Raw genomic sequence first — 22749 nt, forward strand, 5'->3', positions numbered from 1 at the left:
TTGATCACGTGACACCAGGATGCTGCAACCATCATAAATAGGAGTCAGTTGCCAAGTGTTTGTATTTTGATCATGTGACCCTGGGATATTACAACCGTCATAACTACGAGTCAGTTGCTGAATGTCGGAATTTTGATCATGTGACCCCAGGATGCTGCAACCGTCATAAATACGAGTCGGTTGCCAAGCGTCTGAATTTTGATCACGTGACCCTGGGACATTGCGACCGTCATGAATACAAGTCAGTTGCCAAGCGTCTGAATTTTAATTAGCGATTCTGGGACACTCCATCATAAAGAGGAGCCTGTTGCCGAGCGTCTGAATTTTGATCACGTGAAGCCCAAGAATGCTGCAACGGTTGTTAAGTGTGAAAAACGATCACAATTCTGTTTTCAGGGCCGTTGTAACTTTAAACGGCCACTAGACGAAACTGTGGTAAAGTTGAGGACTACTTAATATTAATAATTACCGACCGGCTAGCCTCTGGATGCCTTTAGCCCCCAAGCATTATTTAATAAGTGGCACTGCTTGGGTATCTCGTCAATTTCAAGGTAGCATTTTGGGACACATCAGCCTGTTCACAAACCTTGGTGGAAGTGGTACTTGGCAAGAGTGACAGCAGCTCCTGCCAGCTTGTGAGGTGGGATGTGGCAGGACCAGCTTTTTTCTTTTTCCACAAGTTAACACAACTAAAGCAATTGGGAAAACACAATGGCCTGGGTTCACACCATCCCGATAAGTCACACGGGCTGCATTTGGACCCAACCCAACATCTGCCTGGCAGAGGCACGGGTCCCGTGTACCCATTTCCTGTGGCGGGGTGGGGGGGTTTACAGCTTTCAAAATTATCGTCAAAAGTTTAGAATACTTGTAGCTGGGTTGAATTGTGGGTGTTCTTGTGACCTCTGAGTTGGGTGGTGTTCTTGCAGACGTTTTGTGACCCAACTAGTGTAACATCATCAGTGCTAGAAGGGAGAGGGGTTTGTGGAGAGGAGGACTGTGGGTCCTTGGAACTCTCTTGAGTTTGGTGGTTTTCTTGCAGACATTTCATGGCCCAACTAGGTAACATCATCAGTGTTAGAAGGGAGGGGGGTTGCTCTTTGTTTATATACAGTGCCTTGCCCTGTCATTGTTCCTGGCCCTTCCTTGATTAAACTATTGTTTACCGCTTGAGTTTTGGTCTGCTATTAATATTGGTGTTGATCTCTGCTTATTTGGGTGTCGATTGCTAGCCCGGAGGTGTTTTGACCTCCTCGTTTCCTTCTTAGCTTTTGGATTGTCTGTTCTGAATGGCGGGTAAATGTCATTTATCTCTAGTGTGCCTGTCGACGGCTGATTTTTTTTTCCAAGTGCCGAAGGACCAGAACTTCTCCGGCATTTTTGAGACGTCGCTTCGTCTAAAACGCTAAAGTCTCCCAATTGAAACGACGATGGCGTTTCTCCACGTGTTGTGCAACTGCTATTATTATATTTATCGGGCCACCCGAATAAATTCACAGCCCTCCTACCTTCTGCATATAGATATATTACAGCTTATCAAACTTTCAGGGAGATATGTGTTTGTGTGTGTGTCATTTCCTTGCATGCACAACCTCATTATAATTTTTTAATCAAGGGAAAAGAGGGAGCACAGAGAGCAGAGACTTTACACAAACTAAAAAAAAAAAAAAGCAAAGAGCTCTTTTCTTTCAGCTACCCATTCCCCAAGTTTCAGCTTTTCGGGCACGTTTTCCCCAAGGCATAACGACAGAGCTTATAAAACAGCATACAAATCGAGCATAACGAAAAAGCAAGATAGTCCGATCACCACTTTGGGTTCTTCTTCTTCTTGTCTACCTTCTCTGTCTCTCCCCCCCCCCGCCTATCCCGACAACCACGTTCCCACAATGGTCTCGGAGGTGATGCAAGCCAGCCAAGATACAACGGCGTCTTCCTGGAGGTCTTTTGAGCCTCAAAATAAGAGGGAAAAAAAAAAAGCTGCAGGGGATTCGGGAAGCCCGGCAGTGATCCAACTGAAATCCTGTCTTGTCCTGTCTTTACGTGGGAATTGCAGAATTAACAGAGTCGGAAAGGGCCGTGGAGATCTTCTACTCCAAACCTCTATTTGAGCAGGAGACCCGACACCCTTCAGGACAAATGGAGGTCCAGTCTATTCTTGAAAACCTCCAGTGATGGAGCATCCACAAGTTCTGGAGGCGAGCCGTTCCACTTATCAAACTTGGATCTGGCTGGGGAAGGCAAAAGAGAGTCCAAGACAAACGGGGGCGATTCGTTTCTTGATCTAATATCCACATCTTCATGATGGCGAGCCGCCAAAGAAGCCTCCCAAAATAAAATCGCCTCTGCCCCATTTGCTCCTAGTTGCACATCCTTCTACAACGTGAAACACAAGAGTTGGTCACAGACCGAATGAAGACGAAGGTGATCAGTCAGCACGTTGCCCATCAACAACTAAGGACCTTCCAGGGCTGATCAAAGGCCGATTCAGGACCTTCGAAAGCCAATTTAGGATCTTCCGGAGCTGATCGAAGGCCGACTCGGAATCTTCACGAACTGATCGAAGGCGAATTCGGGAGCTTCGACGGCTGATCTTCAGCATCTTCGGTGGCTGATCTTCACGGGCTGATCAAAGGCTGACTCGGGACCTTCAAGGGCTGATCGACGTTTTTTTTTTTCTTTCCAGCTGAACAGAATCGTCGTCAGCCCAATTCCCCTAGGAACAAAATCCACCAAGAAGGGAGGCTACAAACAGGAGCTCAGCCCCATCCCTTGATGACACCGCTCCCCCCCCCCCGAGAGTTCAACTTCTGCATCTGAATTGACGGACGAGCCTGAACGAAAAGGGTGAGGTGGGGCGGAGTCCCTGTTGCATCGGTGATCAGGAAGTGGGCGTCCCTTTCAGGAGGGCCAAGGGCCGCCCCGCGGTTTCCGAGGGAGGCGCCGGAGGCAAGGCGCAGCAGTGCTGCAGGAGGCGCTGTTTGCAGGCAAAAGCCTTGGGGCAGAGGGCGCACTTGTAGGGCTTCTCCCCCGTGTGGGTGCGGAGGTGCTTCTGCAGGTGGTGCTTCTGCATGAAACTCTTCGGGCAGAGCGGGCACTGGTGGGGCCGCTCCCGCGTGTGGGTGCGCTGGTGTTTGGCCAGGTGATGCCGGCGGACGAAGTGCTTCCCGCAGTCCGTGCAGTGGAAGGGGCGCTCTCCCGTGTGGGTCCGGAAGTGATTGGTCAGTTTGCTTTTGTCCGTGAAGCTCTTCTCGCAGGCCGGACACTGGTGAGGCCGGGCGCCCGTGTGGCTCATCTGGTGACGGAGCAAGTGGTCCGAGCGGCCGAAACGCCGGGGACAGTAGGGGCAGCCCAGCAGGTCCTTGGGGACGGGCTCGGCCGGCGCTTCCCGGTGGGTGTTCTGATGGAGCAGCAGGTGGACGTGGAGCCGGAAGCGTTGGTGGCACAGGGGACAAGCCCACAGCCCCTCTCCCGGCTGATGTCCCGTCTCTTGAGGGGGCATCAGGGGGCTTCCATTCATGAGTGGGGACGAGAGGTTTCGTCCCGGAGAGGTGAGACCGCCGTAACTTTGCGTCTGCTCTTGGTGGCCAATCTGACAGTTCCGGTGGACCTCTTCCGCCGGACTGCCCTCATTGGCACTGGCCGTCTCCTCCGGAGTGTCTCTCGGCCACAGACAGGAATCGAAGTCCTCTTCTTTCTTTATAATCCTTTCTACGAATGATTCTTCCGGCACCATCCAGGTCTCGTGGGCTTCCGAGTCATCCTCTGGCTCCGTTTTGATTAAGACGTGATTTGTCGCGAGGGCTGCGGGAAATAAGGACAGCATAAACCCAACATTCGTCATGGCTTGGTCCCACCACACATAAGGAACGCACAAGCACATTCCCCCAAACCAGGATTTCTCAACCGCGACAACATCCAAGGTGGGTGGGCTTCAACTCCCAGAATTCCCGAGGCAGCTTTAGGGAATCCTGGGAGTTGAAGACCCCCCATTTTGAAATTGCCAGAGTTGAGAAATATGGCCCCCGAACCCTGTCATCTTTTTTAAAAAATTCTGTTTCCTAGGTAGTATAAATCAGCGTTTCTCCACCTCGGCGACTTTCAGATCCCAGAATTCCCTTGCAGGCTAGTTGGGGAATTCTGGGAGTTGAAGTCCGCCCGACTTAGCGAGTTTCTGAGAAACAATGCTGGGGATCATTACAGAGATTTGAAGTCGACGGACTCTACATAAAACTCAAAACTCTGCAGTAAAGCCAAAAAAGACCGTAGAGAAGAATTGGGAATGAAGGTAAAACAGACCGACGTTTCATTCCACGTTAAGATGATTTTGAGCGACCGGTTCTGGGGGCAGCTTTCGCAAAATGACCCCCCCTCTCTCTCTCTCGTACACGAGACACGGATAGTACACGGCTGAAGGCAGATCACATCAAGCAAATACAAGCGAAAAAGGCTTCCTAATTTGACAAGGATGTTGGGTCCACATGCTTGGCTTTCACGGATGGTGGCGCGCGAGGACAGGACGGATCGTTTTGATGACCACAGTTAAATAATTTTATTAAATTGACAGGCCGCCAAACTCTGAGCGACTTTGGGCGGTTTACAAGTGGTTTAAAAGGACTTGAAACATTTGGAAACAAGTAACAATTACAAAGAACGACAAGGAAAAAGATGGTGAAGAATTAAACCCAGATTGAACGAGGGAGGAGGAGGAAGACGATGCTACCCAACTAAGTAACATTATCAGTGCTACAAGGGAGTGGGACGTGTGAAGAAGAGGAGAAGGACTGTGGGGTCCTTGGTGTTCTCCGAGCTTGGTGGTTTTCTTGCAGACGTTTCATGACCCAACTAGGGAATATCATCAATGCCAAAAGGCTTGCGTTAGAAAGCTTCTAGCACTGATGATGTTACCTAGTTGGGTCATGAAACGTCTACAAAAAAACAGCCAAACCCAGAGAGGATCTAGGACCCCATAGTCGTCGTCGCCCTCCTCCCCACAACCCTCCCCTTCCTTCTAGCACTGATGATGTTCACTACCTGGGTCATTAAATGTCTGCAAGAAAACCACCAAGCAAGTGGGACACTCAGAGGCCCAGTTGATTTAGGAATTTGTCTCTCGTCCCCCGGGACCAACAACGAAGATGGACACCAGAGACTTAAAAGGACCACCAGTTTTGATGGATACGACCTGGGCATTTGGACTTTGTAAAACGATGGATATAAATATTTTACCGCACCTAAAAAGATTAATCCAACAACATTTAACAGATCTGCAATTATTATTTGACTGGGCTGGCGTCACCCTGCAACTCACACGTGCCTCGCTTAGTTTGGGTTGAACCAGCAGATCCCGGCAATTTGGCTAATTTCTTCAAAAGAGCCGAAGAAAGAATTCATGGCTTGTTTAGCAAGTGATGCAACCAGGATTGTGGCTCCCTCTAAGAAGGACAAACCAGAACAACTGGTTTAACTGGAACAGGTCAAACCATCCCTTGTTTGGTAGCCTGAAAGCATCCGTAGGAAAAAATTGTGTTTTGTTCAGGGCTAAGACACGTTATGGCTTAATTTAAGCCCCCCCCCCCCAAAAGGACAGTGTTCCTGAAATTCTTTCCATTTCTTTTTAAAAATACATTTATCAGAGTCTTTTAAAGCATTTTGAGAATCAACCACTTCTTAATGTATTCTGGAAAAGGATTTTGGGGGCAGTTATAAGATGTTCTTGATTGTTTCGGCAGTTTTGACACGATCAAAAAAAGGTAACACACGTGCCCCGAACTCTGATCCACAGTCGGGGGGCGGAGGGGGGAAACAAGGGCAGCACACAAAGCCGTTTCTTCACATCTCTAGTTTATTTCTCAGTTTCCACAGAACAACAAAGGAAAAAAAAAAAAAAGAAATCCAGAAAATATACATTAAAAAAAAGAAAGAAAGAAGTGTTCCGCTCAGACCCATTAGCGTTCGCCCACCGGCGAACTGAGAGGTCGACTCCGGACAGTCCCCCCGTTTCGAGGACTTTGACGTGGAGACCTTTGCGGTTAGGGGACAACACAATGCCTACAGTATTGTACACTGCAAATAAGACCGAAACAACAATCCTGGAAATGCTTGCTTCCTAACCCCTTTCGGTTAGCTTTCGCCATTCACAAGCATCGTTCAGAAAGACACTCCCGTACAAAAAGGTTCCCGCTGCGACGGAGTGCCGATGTCTCCGGAACTCCGAACTCTGGGATAGAGAGGGGGAGTCTGCTCTTGAGGTAGCCTGGCGTCCCCGCAGGGCCGGACTAGATGAAGATGGCATCAAGTAGGGCTTCTCGGACAGCCGTACCCATCAGCCTGTTCTGCTCCCGAAGGTGGATTTTCTGATGTTGGAGGAGATGCTGTTTCTGGGTGAAACTTTTATCGCATTCGTCGCAACGGTAGGGCCTCTCTCCGGTGTGTATGCGTTGATGCCGGACCAGGTCCGAGGGGTGGCTGAAGTTCTTGCCGCAGTAGAGGCAGGCCAGGGAGCTGCCGCCGCGCCCGGTATGCAGCCGCTGATGCGTGACGAGGCTCTTCTTTTGGGAGAAGCTCTCCGGGCACCGGCTACAGCGATACGGCCGCTCGCGCCCATGACCCTTGGGGTGCTGCCGATAGGACGACTTGACGTTGAAGGTCTTCACACACTTGGCGCCGCCGTACGGCTTGTCCGCGCCCGGCCCCCGAGGGAGGGGCTTCAAATTATGGCTTTGCTTGAAGGTCTCCGCGCAGGCCACCGAGGTGTACCCGCCGCCCCCGGTGTGGATATGCTGGTGCAGGGTGAACTGTTGCTTGTAGGTGAAGCTCTTTTCGCAGGACGCCGGCGGGGCGCCGTGGCTTTTCTGGTGAGACGCCAGGCTCTTGTAAAGGCGGAAGCGTTTCCCGCAATCAGGACAAGCAAACATTTTGTCCTCCGGGCAGTGACGCGGCTCCGTCGGGCTGGTTAGACCGCCACTAGGGCCGAAACCACCTTCGCCGGGCAAGGCTTCTTCTTCTTCTGGTCCGGGATTCTCGGCGTGCCTTCGCTGCTGCACAAACGCGGAGTAGCGGCTGCCGACGGAGGCTGCTTGCGAGTGAGGGTGGAGAAGCGTCTCGTCCGTGCATTTGAGCCCCAAGCTTTCGCACAGCGCTCGCTGAGCTTGGAGAACCTCGGCTTTGAAGGCCAGCCCGTCATCTGGGGGGATTGAAAGAAAAGGTCATGGGGTCATGCTTCTCCAACGGACCCGGCCTCCTCTACCCCAGCGGGCTGTCCTGGTCAATTGGGCCAGAAGACCCCCTCCACGGTCCAGCCTTGCTGCAGCACACCTGCCTACATGCCGCATTACAAGGCCACCCAGCCTCTGTCTTTCCTGCCCAGTGGGTAATGGTGGTTTGTTTTCCTTTGGCCAGAAGGAAACGCTGCCGGATCTGGCTGTGCACGATGGGAGGAAGCCAACCTGCCCTTCCTTGCTCCCCTCCTTTCAAGAATGGAACCCAATTCTGGGGGGGGGGGAAATGGGGATGAGGAGGAGCTGCTTTGAATTCTAAAAGATTGCTCACGCCCAAATAACCCAGTGGGGAATCACTTCGGCCAACCATCTGGAAGCTCCCTTTAGTGCTGGGACTTTTGCTTTTCAAGAGTGATTGGATATACAGGCAGTCCTCGACTCACGTCCGAAATGGAGCCTGCGTAATTGTTAAGGGAAGCGCCCACCCGCTCGCTTCATTTATGACTCTTCATCTCCAGGATGCGGTCATTAAATCACCACGTGGGTTGTTGAGCGGTACCCAGAGGGGCCCTGGGAGTTCCAGCACAGGCCTGCTCCAGGCTTACCAAGGCCCTCCACAACCGGAGGCGCCCCGTGCTACGCTTCCCACACCCTCCTCCTTACCAAGAGTCACCCCGTTGTCCACTTAACTTTCGAAGATCTCCACAGCTCGCCCCTGCGAAGCAAAGCAGGTTGCGTCGTTCCTGGGCCGCGAGGCGCATGTCCAGAAGCAGCTGCATTTTCGGAGTGCCCACAATTCGTTTTACGGCAGCAACCGCTTCCTGGACCGCACCGCCCGGCCCAGCCAATGAAGTAGCCAGGCCTCTCTCCCTGACCTGAGCAATGGAGCTCCAGAGATCGTCGAAAGATAATCGAGGAGGAGGATGTAGGACCGGGTCGGGTGGGAAGCAGACCCAAGGTTTGCAGGGGAAAGAATGGGGGACGGGGAGGAGGCTGTAGGGTTCCTGCAGTGGGTCGTTAAGCGTGAACGGCTGCACAGATGCCGCAGTGGCCATTAACTCCTGAGCTGGGTTGTGTTAGGTAGGTCTGCCCTCATTGTGAACCGTCACTGGGGTTATCCCAAAAGGGCTTTGGCAGCTGGGCTTTCTTGATTTATTTTTCTCCTCCCCCCCCCCTTGAAAACAAGTTTCGCTTCTCATCCAAGAAGCTTCTTCGGCTGTGAAGGAGACCGAAGAACCGAAGAAGCTTTCGAACGGGAAGATGAGAAGTCGAATGTTTTCCAGGAAAAAACAAAAAACAAAAAAACCTAAAGGTCGAATTTGTCTTTTGGAAGAAAACAACAACAAGCCTGACTTGGAGGTTTGAGAATCTCCACAGACGTCACGAAGATCGTAAGTTGAGGATTACCTGTAATTTATCAAGGATTAGCTTTACGGCCGGGCGCATAACAGGGTGCATCTGGGGCATCACCCTGCCCACCTCACCCTGGATCATCGCACCCCACCCCGTCCGGGCACGTGACCTGTCTTCTCGGATCAGAGGACAAGCAGGTCAATCACCATCGTCGGCGCGTTTGAGCAAATCTTGAAGATGGAAAGACGAAAGGAAGCAACGTGACCTTCCTTTTGTCCCCACCCCACTCCGAGACACCTGTGGGAAAAAGCCCAAAACAGGAAGGGGATTCCGTTGGTCCTTACGTGAAGTTCTTTGCTTTCCCAGCTACTCCTCGCCGCTCGCCGACCTGCTCGTCCCATCCCAGCTCTTTCTCCAGGTGGCCTCTAAGCCAGCCTTGCCCAATCTGCAGGGTCTCAACCTTGGCCGTCGCCTCTGGCCTCTGCCAGCCTCCGGAGCTCCCAACTCTCACCAGCTCTTCCCTGTGGATACGCCTGGAGGTCCTGGTCCCAGGGATCGGTTGCCCCCTCCCAAATCGGACGGGGGCGGGTGGCTTCGCGGTCCCCAACTTTTATGGCGTGGCAGGAGGGGACAGGGGAACTGGCCCGCCACTCACGCGACCTGAGCTGGGCACGTGCCAGCCAGCGGCTCGCGCGGCCCGGTGATGCGCCGCAGCCCAGGGGTTGGGTAGCTCCAGCGTAGGCGGTTAGGACAAAGCTGCCTGGATGCATCAATGGAGATAATCTCCTTTCGTCTGTAATTATTGTGAGGGTCGCTGGACGGCGAGGTGGGCAGCGTATAAATGTAATAAATTACAAATTTAATAAGTAGATTAGGATAGACTCCGTGACTCGTCCTGGGACCAAGAGATCAAGGTTTTACAAAGGAGGTATAGCATGGCAGAGGAGGGGAAATTATAGGCAAAGGATCCCTTGTGGGATCTGGGTGGGGAGACCCCACACTCACGTCGGCCCTCCCAGTGGAAAATGTTCGGGGACCATTGCACCCAAATCTAGGCTCCACAGGTAGCCAAAGCAGCCCAAGACACTCCCCCTCAACCACAGCCTCTCAGAAGCAAAACCACGTCAAAAATAGCTCAGATGCCACCCCGAGAGAAGGGGCAGTGGGCTAGCAAGGAACGGCAGAAACTCACCCCTAGCCAGAAAGCAAACACGGTCCCTTCCCAACCACCGACGTGAACTCCGAGCAGCTTCAGTTTGTCCCGTGAAATTTGCAGGACTGAGCAGTGGGGAAGGGGATCCTCTGCTCCTCAAGGTGGGGTGGGCGGTGGAAAGAGACCCTCCCCCTTTAAGATAACCAAAGCCTTTCCCTGCCTCTTCCCATACGAGTGCAGTCGGTTTGGTGAGATTCTTGCAAACAGGCACGCAGCAATCAAGAAGCAACTTGAATCAGCTCACAGCGTCGTGCTGGTTCTTTTGCGTCTGACGAAAACTCAGATAACTAGATGGGGTTTTTTTGTTGTTGTTCTTGGGAACGCACACCCACTCCTTCCTCCATCCTCATGTGTTCTGCCCTGCCTAAAAGAACCCCACGCGGGGGGAGGGGAAAGTAAACACTACTCTGGGCATAAAGTGAAAGTACATCCACGCCCTTTGCTTCAGACTGCACACCAACATCAAAGCTTCCAATGTAACTGAATCATCTGTCATGTGTCTTGAGGGTTAGGGCAGCGGTCCCCAACTTTTCTGGCTTGGCCATCACTCACACAAAGGAAGCTTCGCACATGAGCACAAGTGGCCGCCACTCGCGCAAAGGGAGTTGCGCGCAGGAGGGCTAACGGCCATCACTTGCGCAACGAGAGCTTTGCACGTGTCCGAGGCCACCACTCTCACAAAAAGAGCTGCACGCGTGAGAGCTAACGTTCCCTGCCTAAGTGAAGGGAGCTTCGCGTGTGAGTTGCTACTATCACAAAAAGAGCTATGTGTGAGGGCTAACAGCTGCCGCACAAACGAAGGGAGCTTCGCACGTGAGCACAAGCAGCCGCCACTCGTGGAAAGAGAGCTGTGCGTGCGAGGATTAACCACCGCTCAAACGAAGGGAGCTTCGCGCATGAGCACAAGCAGCCACCACTCTCACAAAAAGAGCTATGCGCACGAGGGCTAACAGCCATCACTCGAACAAAGGGAGCTTCACGCATGAGTGCAAGTGGCCGACACTCTCACAAAAGGACCTGTCCGCGCGAAGGTTACTGACCACCGCTCGAACGAAGGGAGCTTCGTGCGTGAGCACAAGCAGCTGCCATTCTCGCAAAAGGAGCTGTGCGCACGAGGGCTAACAGCCACCGCTCAAACGAAGAGAGCTTTTCCACGTGAGCACAAGCGGCCGCCACTCGTGGAAAGGGAGCTGCATGCACGAGGACTAACGGCCACTGCTTGAACAAAGGGAGCTTCGTGCATGAGCACAAGTGGCCGCCACTCTCGCAAAAGGAGCTAAGTGCGTGAGGACTAATGGCTACCGCTTGAAGGGAGCTACGCGCACAAGGACTAATGGCCACCGCTCAAAGGGAGCTTCACGCGTAAGCACAAGCGGCCGCCACTCTCGCAAAAGGAGCTGCGCATGCGAGGGCTAACGGCCACTGCTCGAACGGACAGAGCTTCACGCGTGAGCACAAGCGGCCGCCACTCTCGCAAAAGGAGCTGTGCACGCTAACAGCCACCACTTGAGTGAAGGGAGCTTTGCGCGTGAGCACAAGGGCCGCTACTCTCACAAAAGGAGTTGTGCGCGAGAGAGCTAACGGCCACCGCTTGAATTAAGGAAGCTTTGCATGTGAGCACAAGGAGCTGCCACTCTCACAAAAGGAGCTGTGCGTGCGAGGGCTAACAGCCACTGCTCAAACGAAGGGAGCTTCGCGCATGAGTATAAGGGGCCGCCACTCTCACAAAAGGAGCTGTGCGCGCGAGGGCTAACGGCCACCACTTGAATGAAGGGAACTTCACGCATGAGCACAAGTGGCTGCCACTGTCACAAAAGGAGCTGTGCGCGCGAGGGCTAACCACCGCTCAAACGAAGGGAGCTTGGCGCATGAGCACAAGCAGCCGCCACTCATGGAAAGAGAGCTGTGCGTGCGTGGATTAACCACCGCTCAAACGAAGGGAGCTTCGCGCATGAGCACAAGCAGCCGCCACTCTCACAAAATGAGCTATGCGCGCGAGGGCTAACGGCCATCACTCGAACGAAGGGAGCTTGACGCTGGAGCACAAGCGGCCGCCACTCTTGCAAAAGGACAAGTGCGCGTGAGGGCTAACCGCCACCACTCGAACGAAGGGAGCAACTTTTGCAAAAGGGGCTGCGCGCCCAGTGCTAACGGGCACTGCTCACAAAAGAGAGCTTCCGGTGTGCGCTTGCCCGTCACTTGTGCGGCCCAGTTCCAAACAGGCCACGGCCTGGTAATGGGTCGTGGCCCAGAGGTTGGGGACCCCTGGGTTAGGGAGATGGCCACACCTCTGGAGACATCCCAAAGGTGCTTTTTCAAAAGCTAACTGGAGTTTTCTTGATTTTTTTTTTTTATCCCCCGTGAAAACATTTCGCTTCTCTTCCAAGCAGCTGCTTTTTCTCGGAGGAGAAGCGAGACGTTTTTAAGGGGAAAAGCCATGAAAATTGTCCAGTTGTCTTTTGAAAAAGCACCTTTGGGAAACCTGGGATCTGGTGGATGGAAAAATCTCCGTAGACACCTCTGGAGACAGGTTCTAAACATCGGGATGGGCTGGCTTCCCAGACGGGATCGTTGCAAAACGGAGGCGAGACACAGAACCCCCTCCCCCCCCCTCCAGAATGTTTTAGCCTGCGCAGGTAGTCCTCAACTTACGACTCCGATTGGGAGCAGAATTTCTGCAGCTAAGAGGATTGTTCCGTTGTTAATGATTGTATGACCTTTCGGGGTCACCGTTGTTAAGCAAATCATGTGGTCATTCAGCGAATCTAGCTTCCCCCGCTCGGTTGTCAGAAGCCAGGTGGCAAAATGGCGAATACACACACACACACACACACACACACACGCCGGGATGCTGCAACCGTCATAAATACCCGCTTGAATCTTGATCACGCGACGGAGAGGATGCCGCGACAGAGTGATAGACAGATGCCAATCAAGGGAACGCAAAGGGAAGATGTGGATCAGGGTGGGGGGAACTCACTGAGGGAGGCTGGGCCTACAAAGCAGCAGGAAAGAACAACTGCCCTCTACACAAGCCCCAGAGGCTGCTATCAGCAGTAAACGGACGGGTAACCTGAAAGAATGAAGTGCACGGTGACACCTAAAAAAAAAAAAAGTCTGCAGGCCAGGAAAAGGAAAAACCACCGCAAGCCTCAAAGCACCCTCCAGAGTGGACAGTCTTCTCAGGGATGTGTGTATAGGTGTGTGTGTGCATGTGTGTAAACACAGCCCCCCCCACACACACACAGAAGCTGGAGTGGAATACAGGTAGTCCTCGACTTACGACCACAACTGAGCCTAATGTTTCCGTTGCCAAGCGAGACAGTGGTTACGTGGGCTGGGCGCCATTTGCCACCATGGTCCAGTGCATCCCTGCAGCCGCTAAGGTGGGAACCACGGTCGCTAAGTGAATCCGGCTTCCCGCTGGTCAGGTGGTCGCAAAAAGAGGACCAGGTGCGACCGCGGGACGCTGAGACCGTCATAAACAGGAACCATCTGCCAAGCATCTGAATTTCGACCTTTTTACCGCGGAGATGCTGCGACGGTTTCCAAGTCTGGAAAACAAGTCACTTTTTTTCCAAGGCTGTGGAAACGCTGGTCACTAAACGAACGGCTGTTCAGTCGAGGACTGCCTGTATCCAGGAGGCTTTTCTGGGTTCAAATGACCCCCCCCCCAAAATGGGTCTCGGTTTAGAAACCTGGGAACCGCTCAGGATTCAAGTCCAGCAAGACAAGTAAAAAAAAAAAAAAAAATACAGGGATGCCAACGGAAAGGCGGGCGGGATTTGTCCTCGCATCTCGGAGACTGCAACGCAAGGTGGTCCGTCCAGCGAGTTACTCACCCATGCTCGGCGGGAGGTGCAGCTCGCTTTTCTCCGAGAGGTCCGGGCCCTCCGCGTTCCCCTCCAGATCTCGCTTGCGTTGGGAGCCGAAGGACGTCTGGGCGACTCCATCGTCTGTTCAAGCAAAGAAAAGAAAGAAGGGACGTTCGCGGTGGGCGGGCCGGGGACTGCGTGGTCCGCCAAGGTGTTCTGCCGTTGTGTAGGAGAGGGAGGAATCGAGAGTCTTGCTTTCCTGAGGGACCAGCTGGGGAGGGGCCTTACAGATGGGAGAGATTAGATAGATAGATAGATAGATAGATAGATAGATAGATAGATAGATAGATAGATAGATAGATAGATAGATTTGATAGATAGATTTGATAGATAGACAGTGAGTGAGTAATAAAGATGAGATATTTATATAGATTAGATTAGATAGATAGATAGATAGATAGATAGATAGATAGATAGATAGATAGATTCATAGAGATAAATAGACAGAGAAGACAGACAGACAGGTGATTGATAGACAAATAGACAAATAGACATAGAGATAAATAGAGAAGATAGACAGTGATAGATAAAGATGAGATAGATATTTATATAGATTTGATAGATAGACAGTGAGTGAGTGATAAAGATGAGAGATATTTATATAGATTAGATAGATAGATAGATTCATAAAGATAAATAGACAGAGAAGACAGACAGGTGATAGATAGATAGATAGATAGATAGATAGATAGATAGATAGATAGACAGACAAATACACATAGAGATAAATAGACAAAGAAGATAGACAGGTGATAGACAGATAGACAGAGACAGGTGATAGATGATAGATAGATAGACAGACAGACATAGAGAGAGAGACAGAGACAGACAGACATAAAGATAAATAGAGAAGATAGACAGAGGTTATAGACAGACAGACACACAGACATAGAGATAGAGAGACAGAGAAACAGACAGACATAGAGAGAAATAGACAGACAGACAGGCGATAGATAGATAGATAGATAGATAGATAGACAGACAGAGATAGATAGATAGATAGATAGATAGATAGATAGATAGATAGATAGATAGATAGATGAAAGAAATGATATCAGGCATCTGACTATCTCCAAACAACTCCAGGCACTCCTCAATGTATGACCACACTACAGCCCGGAAATTTCTGTTGCTAGGGCAAGGCAGTAAGTTTTGCTCCACTTTACGAATTTTCTTGTCACCATTGCTACGTGAATTTTTTTTCCCATGAACCCGGGGGAGGACGCTGCGACGGTCGTTCATTGTAAAAAAAAAAAAAAAAAAAAAAAAAAAAAACCAACTGTCACTTCTTTCACTCGCGTCGCCATTTTGAACGGTCACTAAATGAACCGTTGTAAGCCGAGGACGGCCTGTCTTACGCTACGTTTCGCGTTCAAGGTTTCCCTAAAACGGAACGTGGTTTTTTTTCTCCCGATTCCGTTTCTTTACATTCTCACTTGTCCAGCAGATTTTCGTCGCACGGAAAGCCGAAAAAAAAAAAAGAGAGATTTTATGCTTGCATTCGGCAAGATTCTGTTGGCCGGAAACCTCACTGGGGCTGCCGACGCCGAAAAATCTGCCAAATATTCAACCGCGGTTAGCTTCCACTTACCGACCCCGGGTGTCTGTGGGACCCTCCGTCCTTCGCTGGGTTCCCCTTCTCGACCCCCGCGCGCGTGACCTCCGTCTTCCGGTGGGGAGGAGAGACAGGGTCTAAAAACTAGGATTTCTGTGTGGGGTGACAACAACAGGTAGATTTTCACGGGAGAATCGGGCCCCAGCGAGACTTTGTGCCTTCAACTCAATGACGAAATTCCCAGCTTAAAAAGATATTCCTTTATGGGTAATCCTTGATTTACGACTGCAGTCGAACCCCAAATTGACGTTGCTAAATGAGAAACCCGTCAGGCGACCTTTGCGCCCCGTTTTGCGACCTTTCTTGCCGCCCTCGTGAAGCGCCTCACTGCGGGGGTTACGTTAGCCGTACGGTCGTTAAGCAAAGCTGGCTTTCTCCCCCCCCCCTTGATTTTGCTGTTCAGAAAAGGGGACCCTGCGACTCGTCATAAATACGAGTCAGTTGCCAAGCGTCCGGAACTGGATCACCTGGCGATGCCGTGACGGTTATGTGAAAAACTTTTTCCCAGTGCCGTCGTAACTACGAAGCATCGCTAAATGAACGGCTGTAAATCGAGGACTGCCTGTAAATGCCGATTTTGGGGTGAAAACGTGGTAAATTTGGGTTGCGGGAACCCAGGCCAGGGGACCGGTTGCCCCAAACGCAAATGTGCGTATCTGACTATTCAGAACCGGGTTGTAAGCATCCTTTGGCGAGCCTGCCGTCACTTCAAACAGTCGTTAAGTCGAGGACTACCTATAACTCAACAATCCTGCCTTCTGTTTTGCACCCGGCGAGAGGCTGGCTGAGGAATTCTGGGAATTGAAGTCCACAAAGTTGCCGGGTTTGGAGACACCCCACCCCCAAGTCTAGCCCCTTCCTCCTTACCTGGGCTGGGCTCCGAAGATATCACCCTGTCCGTCGTCGCTGCCTCCTCTTCCTCGGCGCAGGGACGTTCGCCTTGCTCGATCCGGGACAGGAGATCCGGTTTAGCGATGGCATAGTCTAGTTGGAGAAAAGAGCACACCCCTTCGCAACCGTCGGTTACGCAACGCGAGGCAAGCCTGATTTGTAACGAAAAGTCGTTCTGGACTTATGACCTCGGGACACAGCAGCTGTCGGAATTCGTTGCTAGAATGTATTTTTGTGCAACTATAGTAGTATTCAGCCAGTAGGTGGCAGTGTTTGCAAGTTTTGGCTCTATGATATATACTCAGTGGTGGGATTCAAATATCGGAACAACTGGTTCTATTATGTGATGCAGGCCTGGGCCTCCAATGCCTAAGACGGACTTCCGGAAATGGTATCCATGCACTTCCGGTGGGCCGTTCTAGGCCTGGGAGGCCTCCTCCAGGCCTCTGAGGCCTAAAACGGACTTCCGGAAGTGGTATCCATGCACTTCCAGTGGGCCATTCTAGGCCTGGGAGGCCTCCTCCAGGCCTCTGAGGCCTAAAATGGATTCCGGAAGTGGTATCCATGCACTTCCAGTGGGCCGTTCTAGGCCTGGGAGGCCTCCTCCAGGCCTCCAAAGGCTAAAATGGACTTCCGGAAGTGGTATCCATGCACTTCCAATGGGCTGTTCTAGGCTTGGGAGGCCTCTTCCAGGCTTCCGATGCATAGAAGACTTCCGGAAGTAGCATCAATGCACTTCCGGTGGCCTGTTCTAGGCCTGGAAGGCCTCCTCCAGGCCTCTGAGGCCTAAAACGGACTTCCGGAAGTGGTATCCATGCACTTCCGGTGGGCCGTTCTAGGCCTGGGAGGCCTCCTCCAGGCTTCCGATGCGTAGAAGACTTCCGGAAGTAGCATCAATGCACTTCCGGTGGGCTGTTCTAGGCCTGGGAGGCCTCCTCCAGGCCTCTGAGGCCTAAAACGGACTTCCGGAAGTGGTATCCATGCACTTCCGGTGGGCCATTCTAGGCCTGGAAGGCCTCCAAGGCTTAGACTGGACTTCCAAAAGCCAACCGGTTCTCCGAATTCAGGTAAATTTAGCTACCGGTTCTCCCGAACCGGTGCGAACCGGCTGAATCCCACCACTGTATATACTCTAGGCCACAGGTCGGCAACCTGCAGCTCCAGAGCCGCATGCGGCTCTTTGAGCCTTCCCCTCTGGCTCCCAGCCTCCTCTGCCTTTGCAGAGAGAGATAGAGACAGAGAGAGGCAATTGCGCTTCCCTGCTTCTCTCTCTCTCTCTCTCTCTGTGTGTGTGTTTGTGTTTTTGTGTGTGTGTGTGTGTGTCTGTGTGTATATGTAAAAGAGAGTGCACTCACAGTATTCTCTGAGGAGCTGAAAAACTTACTGGGCGGAGCTCCTCCCTTTGCTGCGTCTCTGCAGGAAGCAGGAAGCAGGAAGGGCAGGAGAGAGCTAGCTAGCCCAGCTAGGCTGACTCAGGAATTCTGGGAGTTGAAGTCCATGAGTCATGAAAGAGACGAGGTTGCTTACCCCTGATCTTGTTGGACAATAGCTTGAAGCTTGCCAGGTGAGCAGCAGATAGGAGGGAGGGGAGAAAGAGAGAGAAAGAGAGAGGGAGGGAGGGAGGGAGACAGAGAGAGAGAGAGAGACCCTTTTGACATCTAAAATGAAAATAACACTGCATATATCCTTTTTTTAACCTGTGTGTTTATGTAATTTTATTCTCTTAAAGCATTCTCTTGGTGATCATTGTTTTAATAGTATGGATATTCCCAAGAGTCATATTTTTACTTTTTTTTTAGTGTGTGTGTGTGTGTGTGTGTGTACACACACACATACATACACACGCGCGCGCACACACACACACACACACACACTTATAATAAAGGTAAAAAAGGATATATGCAGTGTTATCTTCATTTTAGATATCAAAAGGGTTTTGCGGCTCCCGGTGTTTTGTTTTTGGTGGGAAACGGGTCCAAGTGGCTCGTTGAGTGTTTTGGGTTGCCTACCCCTGCTCTAGGCTGCTTCGTTCTACGTTGAGCTTCCTGTAACCGTTAAAAACAGTTGAGCAGTAAAGCACATGATGACAGTACCCTTTGCTTGCTCTGTGGTACTATAAACAGAATTCCTAACAGCAACAGTCATAAGTACCATGTTTCCCCCCCAAAAAGACCCGGTGTTATTGTTTTGGGGGGGTTGCCTCCAAAAGAGGAACCAGGTTTTATTTGGGGGGGGGCTCCTTTTCCACTTACCTCCGGCAACAACAGCCCCCGCCCAGCTGGCTCATTTCTTCTGCGGCCGAAGGAGGAGCTTCATTCTGTAGCTGAGAATGGAGCGCCGGCCTGCATTTCAGAGTCAGGCCTTTCCAGAAGGCCTCTGCAGCCGAGAACCGAGTTATGGATTCAATCCATAGCTCAGTGCTCGGCTGCAGAGGCCTTGCAGAGCCGAGTTACGGGCACGAAAGGCAGGCCTGGGGTACGCCGCAGAAGAAGAGGGCTAGCGAGGAGCAGCCTGGCTGCAAAATAAGTGGGTGCAGGGTGCGTGGGGCAGCTCCACCTCAGCTTGATTTTTAGCCGTGCGCCCCACCCCAAAACTAGGGCTTATTTTGAGGGGCAGGGCTTATATTAGGCCCACCCCCAAAACTCAAGCTAGGGCTTGTTTTCGGAGAAACACGGTAGGAGTCAGTTGTCCAGCATTTCAATTTCGATCACGTGACCGTGGGGATGATTGAAAGGTCGTAAGTGTGAAAAATGGTCGTTCAGTCAGTGCTGGTTTCAACGGTCACTGAATGAGCTGTCGTTAAGTCGAGGACGACCTGTACTTCAGCCAACTACTCTGTTTTGTTCTTAAGAGCTGTTCTTAAAACTAAGATGGGGCTGGCAGCATCCCACTTCGTTTAAAAATAAAATAAAATCCAACCCTACGGGAAAAATCCGATAGGAACTGAGAAGACGGTTCAGGTACACAAACAAAGGAGGAACCAGCATGTCTTTGGCTTCCCATCACCCTAGAAATCTATCCGTCGATACGTCGAGAATTGCAATTTACAAAACTGTATTCAATTTCAACGTTGTAGAAAAACGCCGTGAAAATGATTTCGGATGGACAACGCATCGCTGGCTTGTCAAATTTCACATTACGCTCCGTTCCCCCCAGCAGGTCCTCCTGACTAGTGAGTTTCTCGACATCTTTAAAGAGTCGAAGAGCGTTCTGACCCTCGCTGTCTCCAGCCCTTGGTCTAAACGAGAACAAGCCAGGATGGTTATCTCAAAAGGAAACTGAAAGCAAAGAGGAGAACTAGACGGAACAGGATCATGGCTGTCTTGTCATGTTCTCCAGATGTTCTCCTGAGGAACTTGTTAGGGACCAATCTGGAGAGAGGCCGTCATCTAGGCCAGGGGGTCTCCAATCGTGGCAACTTGTGGATCTCAACTCCCTGAATTTCCACGCCGGCTGGGAATTAAGAGAGGAATTGAGGTTGAGGTCCACAAGTCTCCACAATGTTCTCCAGAAGGTCTCCTGAGGAACTTTTAGAGACCAATCTGGAGGGAGGCTGTCACCTAGGCCAGGAGTCTCCAACCATGGTAACTTGTGGATCTCAACTCCCTGAAGTTCCACACCAGCTGGGAATTAAGAGAGGAATTGAGGTTGAGGTCCACAAGTCTCCACAATGTTCTCCAGAAGGTCTCCTGAGGAACTTTTAGGGACCAATCTGGATGGAGGCCATTACCTAGGCCAGGAGTCTCCAACCATGGCAACTTGTGGATCTCAACTCCCTGAATTTCCATGCCGGCTGGGAATTAAGAGAGGAATTGAGGCTGAGGTCCACAAGTCTCCACAATGTTCTCCAGAAAGTCTCCTGAGGAACTTTTAGGGACCAATCTGGAGGGAGGCTGTCACCTAGGCCGGGGGTCTCCAACCGTGGCAACTTGTGGATCTCAACTCCCTGAATTTCCATGCCGGCTGGGAATTAAGAGAGGAATTGAGGTTGAGGTCCACCAGTCTTTTAAAATTGCCAAGGCTGGAGACCTCCGATGGAGACAATTCTCCAGCACTGATCAAAGAAACCAAGCTTTGCATTTTCAACCCACTAGGAGCAAAAGCTGATTTTTTTTTTTTTTTTTTTACCCAGGGAGACCAGCGACTCGTAGTTGCTCTTCATCACGTTCTTGTAGAGTTCCTTCTGCCATTCCTCCAGGTTGCTCCACTCCTGCTCCGAGAAGTAGACGGCGTTCTCCTCAAAGGTCACGGGCACCTGGAAGAACATCAGTTACGGGTTTTGGATCTTCTCGACCGAGCCGCTGGTGACCAGCCAGATCACCGCGGACTCCACAATCAGCACTGTTCGGAGGGATAAGATGGTCCTCCATCTCAGCTATGAGGGTGGGAGGTGTAAATCTAGGAGAACGTCTTGTCCGACGGAGGTTGACCAGCCATTCAGGTGCCGCTAAATTGACTTAGTGCCGACCTTCACATTTCAGGTGGCGCCAAGCTCAACTCAAGATCCAAGATCAACGATGGGATGGGAGCGAACGCTCAACCAGCCAAGGTCTCGGACACAACTGGTGGGACTGGACAAAAGCCCAAGGGAACCGAGGTGGCTCCGTGGACTAAGAGCAGGTGGAGGAGATACATGGGAACAGTAGGGATCTGGACACGAGTCACCTCTCTTGAGGGAGCTGTGTTCAAGGTGCCGGTTGGTCACCACTGAAGTCCTACATGGCTTTTGTTTGAAGGACCATCTCGTTCCAGTTACACCCACCCGACCCACCAGAGCTGGAAGGCAGATGTGATGGGTTGTCCTCTCTTAAAAGAGGTCCATCTGTTTCCGGGATGACACAGCTGCTCTGATGATCACAGGCACTCACAAAAGCAATCAATCGTGTCTGCTTCCAGGATCACACACACCTCCTCCTCCTCCTCTTCTCCACAAACCCCCCTCCCTTCTAGCACTGATGAAGTTACCTAGCTGGGTCCTGAAACGTCTGCAAGAAAATCATCAAGCTCAGAAAGGGACAAAGACCCCATATTTCTCTCTTTTCCCTTCCCTTCCTTTCCTTCCTTCCTCCCTTCTAGCACTGAAGAAGTTACCTAGCTGGGTCACGAAACGTCTGCGAGAAAAACCACCCCATCTTCCTCCTCCTCCTCTTCTTCACGCACACCTCTCCCTTCTAGCACTGATGATGCTACCTAGTTGGGTCATGGAAGGTCTGCAAGGACACCACCGAGAGAGCACCAAGGACCTCAGAGTCCTCTCCTTCTCTCCCTCCCCGTCTCCTCCTCGTCCTCCCCTCTTCAACCCCACTCCCTTCTAACACTGATGAAGTTACCTAGCTGGATCGCGAAACGTCTGCAAGAAAAACCGCCCAGCTCAGAGAGTGCCAAAGATCCCATATTCTTTTTTTCTCCTCCTCCTCCTCCTCCTCCTCCCTCCCTCCCTCCCTCCCTCCCTCCCTCCCTTCCTTCCTTCCTTCCTTCCTTCCTTCCTTCCAGCAATGATGCCATTCCCCAGCTGGATCACGAAACGTCTACAAGAAAAACCACCCAGTTCAGAGAGCGCCCAGGACCCCACAGTCCTTTTTTTTTCCTCCTTCCTTCCTTCCTTCCTTCCTTCCCTTCCTCCCTCCTTCCTTCCTTCCTTCCTTCCTTCCTTCCTTCCTTCCTTCCTTCCTTCCTTCCTCCTCCCTTCTAGCACTGATGCTGTTCTCTAGTTGGGTCCTGAAACGTCTGCAAGGAAACCACCCAGCTCAGAGAGCCCCAAGGACCCCACAGTCTTTCTCCTCCTCTCAAGATTCTCTTCCATGCCTCTCCCGGGAGCGCTCCCCGCGAGAGGAAAACCCAGCCGCCTGCGTTCCCCCTCCTCTGACCTTGGGCGTCTCCCCCGTGGCGCCTGGCGGGAGTCTCAGGATCCAGAAGTTCTGGTTCTTCAGGAGGTTCTCCATGTTCTCCAGCCGGCGCTGGAGGAGCCCGTACTCCTGGATCAGGGTGCCCAGGGCGGTCAGCTTGCACTCCATCTGGTTGCCGAAGTCCACCACGGCGTTCTCGCAGTCCACGTATTTCTTCTCGTTGGTCATGACCCGCCGCTCCAGGTTGAGCAGGCGGCTGGCGTGGGAGTCCACTTTCCGCTCCACCGCTTGGATGGCGGCCACCACGGTCCAGAGGGAGAGCTCGGCCATGTTCTGCTTGACCTCGCGGTCCAGGTTCTGCTCGGGGAGGAGAGGGAGCGGCGGGCGGGACTCCATCCGCGGGTGGGGGGAAGGAGAAATCCAGGAATTCTTTAAGAGAGAGAGAGAGAGAAAGTGTCAGAATGACAGGACGTCATGTCAGAGCCCCAAAGCTATTGAAGAAGTTTCACACAGAGTATCCTAACAATCCTGACTAACTTTTATACCTGTTTTGGTTTCTTCCAGGTGGATCTCTCTTATTTTTAAGGGGGGCCGGATGTCAGAATCCAATTATACTTCATCTCCAGTTATCAAATATAGAAAACCCCAATTCTGCCTTCTCTGGATTCTGCCATAACAGGGAGAGAAGGGGGAGAACAAAGGGGCTTTAGGGCCCTCACTTCCTTCAGTATACTTCTAA

The 22749-nt window shown here is 51.7% G+C and overlaps 1 protein-coding gene across 2 annotated transcripts; it reads right to left on the minus strand.

The window, feature by feature from the left end:
* Positions 1-1592: 1592 nt before the first annotated feature.
* Positions 1593-22439, minus strand: LOC120317848 (zinc finger protein 777-like). Of its 2 annotated transcripts, none has more exons than XM_039364776.1 (6): positions 22032-22439; positions 20293-20419; positions 16141-16257; positions 15250-15366; positions 13626-13739; positions 1593-3801 (listed from the first exon to the last, which is right to left on the minus strand). In XM_039364776.1, exons 1-6 carry the CDS (start codon positions 22404-22406, stop codon positions 2879-2881), a joined length of 1773 nt encoding a protein of 590 aa, XP_039220710.1. In that variant the 5' UTR covers positions 22407-22439; the 3' UTR covers positions 1593-2878. The 2 variants fall into 2 exon arrangements, with proteins under 2 accessions (XP_039220710.1, XP_039220720.1); XM_039364786.1 differs by lacking the exon at positions 1593-3801 and adding an exon at positions 5583-7183.
* Positions 22440-22749: the final 310 nt, after the last annotated feature.

The sequence above is a fragment of the Crotalus tigris genome, unplaced genomic scaffold (assembly GCF_016545835.1).
Source record: "Crotalus tigris isolate CLP2741 ecotype Arizona unplaced genomic scaffold, ASM1654583v1 scf7180000017592.2434428, whole genome shotgun sequence".
Classification (NCBI taxonomy): domain Eukaryota; kingdom Metazoa; phylum Chordata; class Lepidosauria; order Squamata; family Viperidae; genus Crotalus; species Crotalus tigris.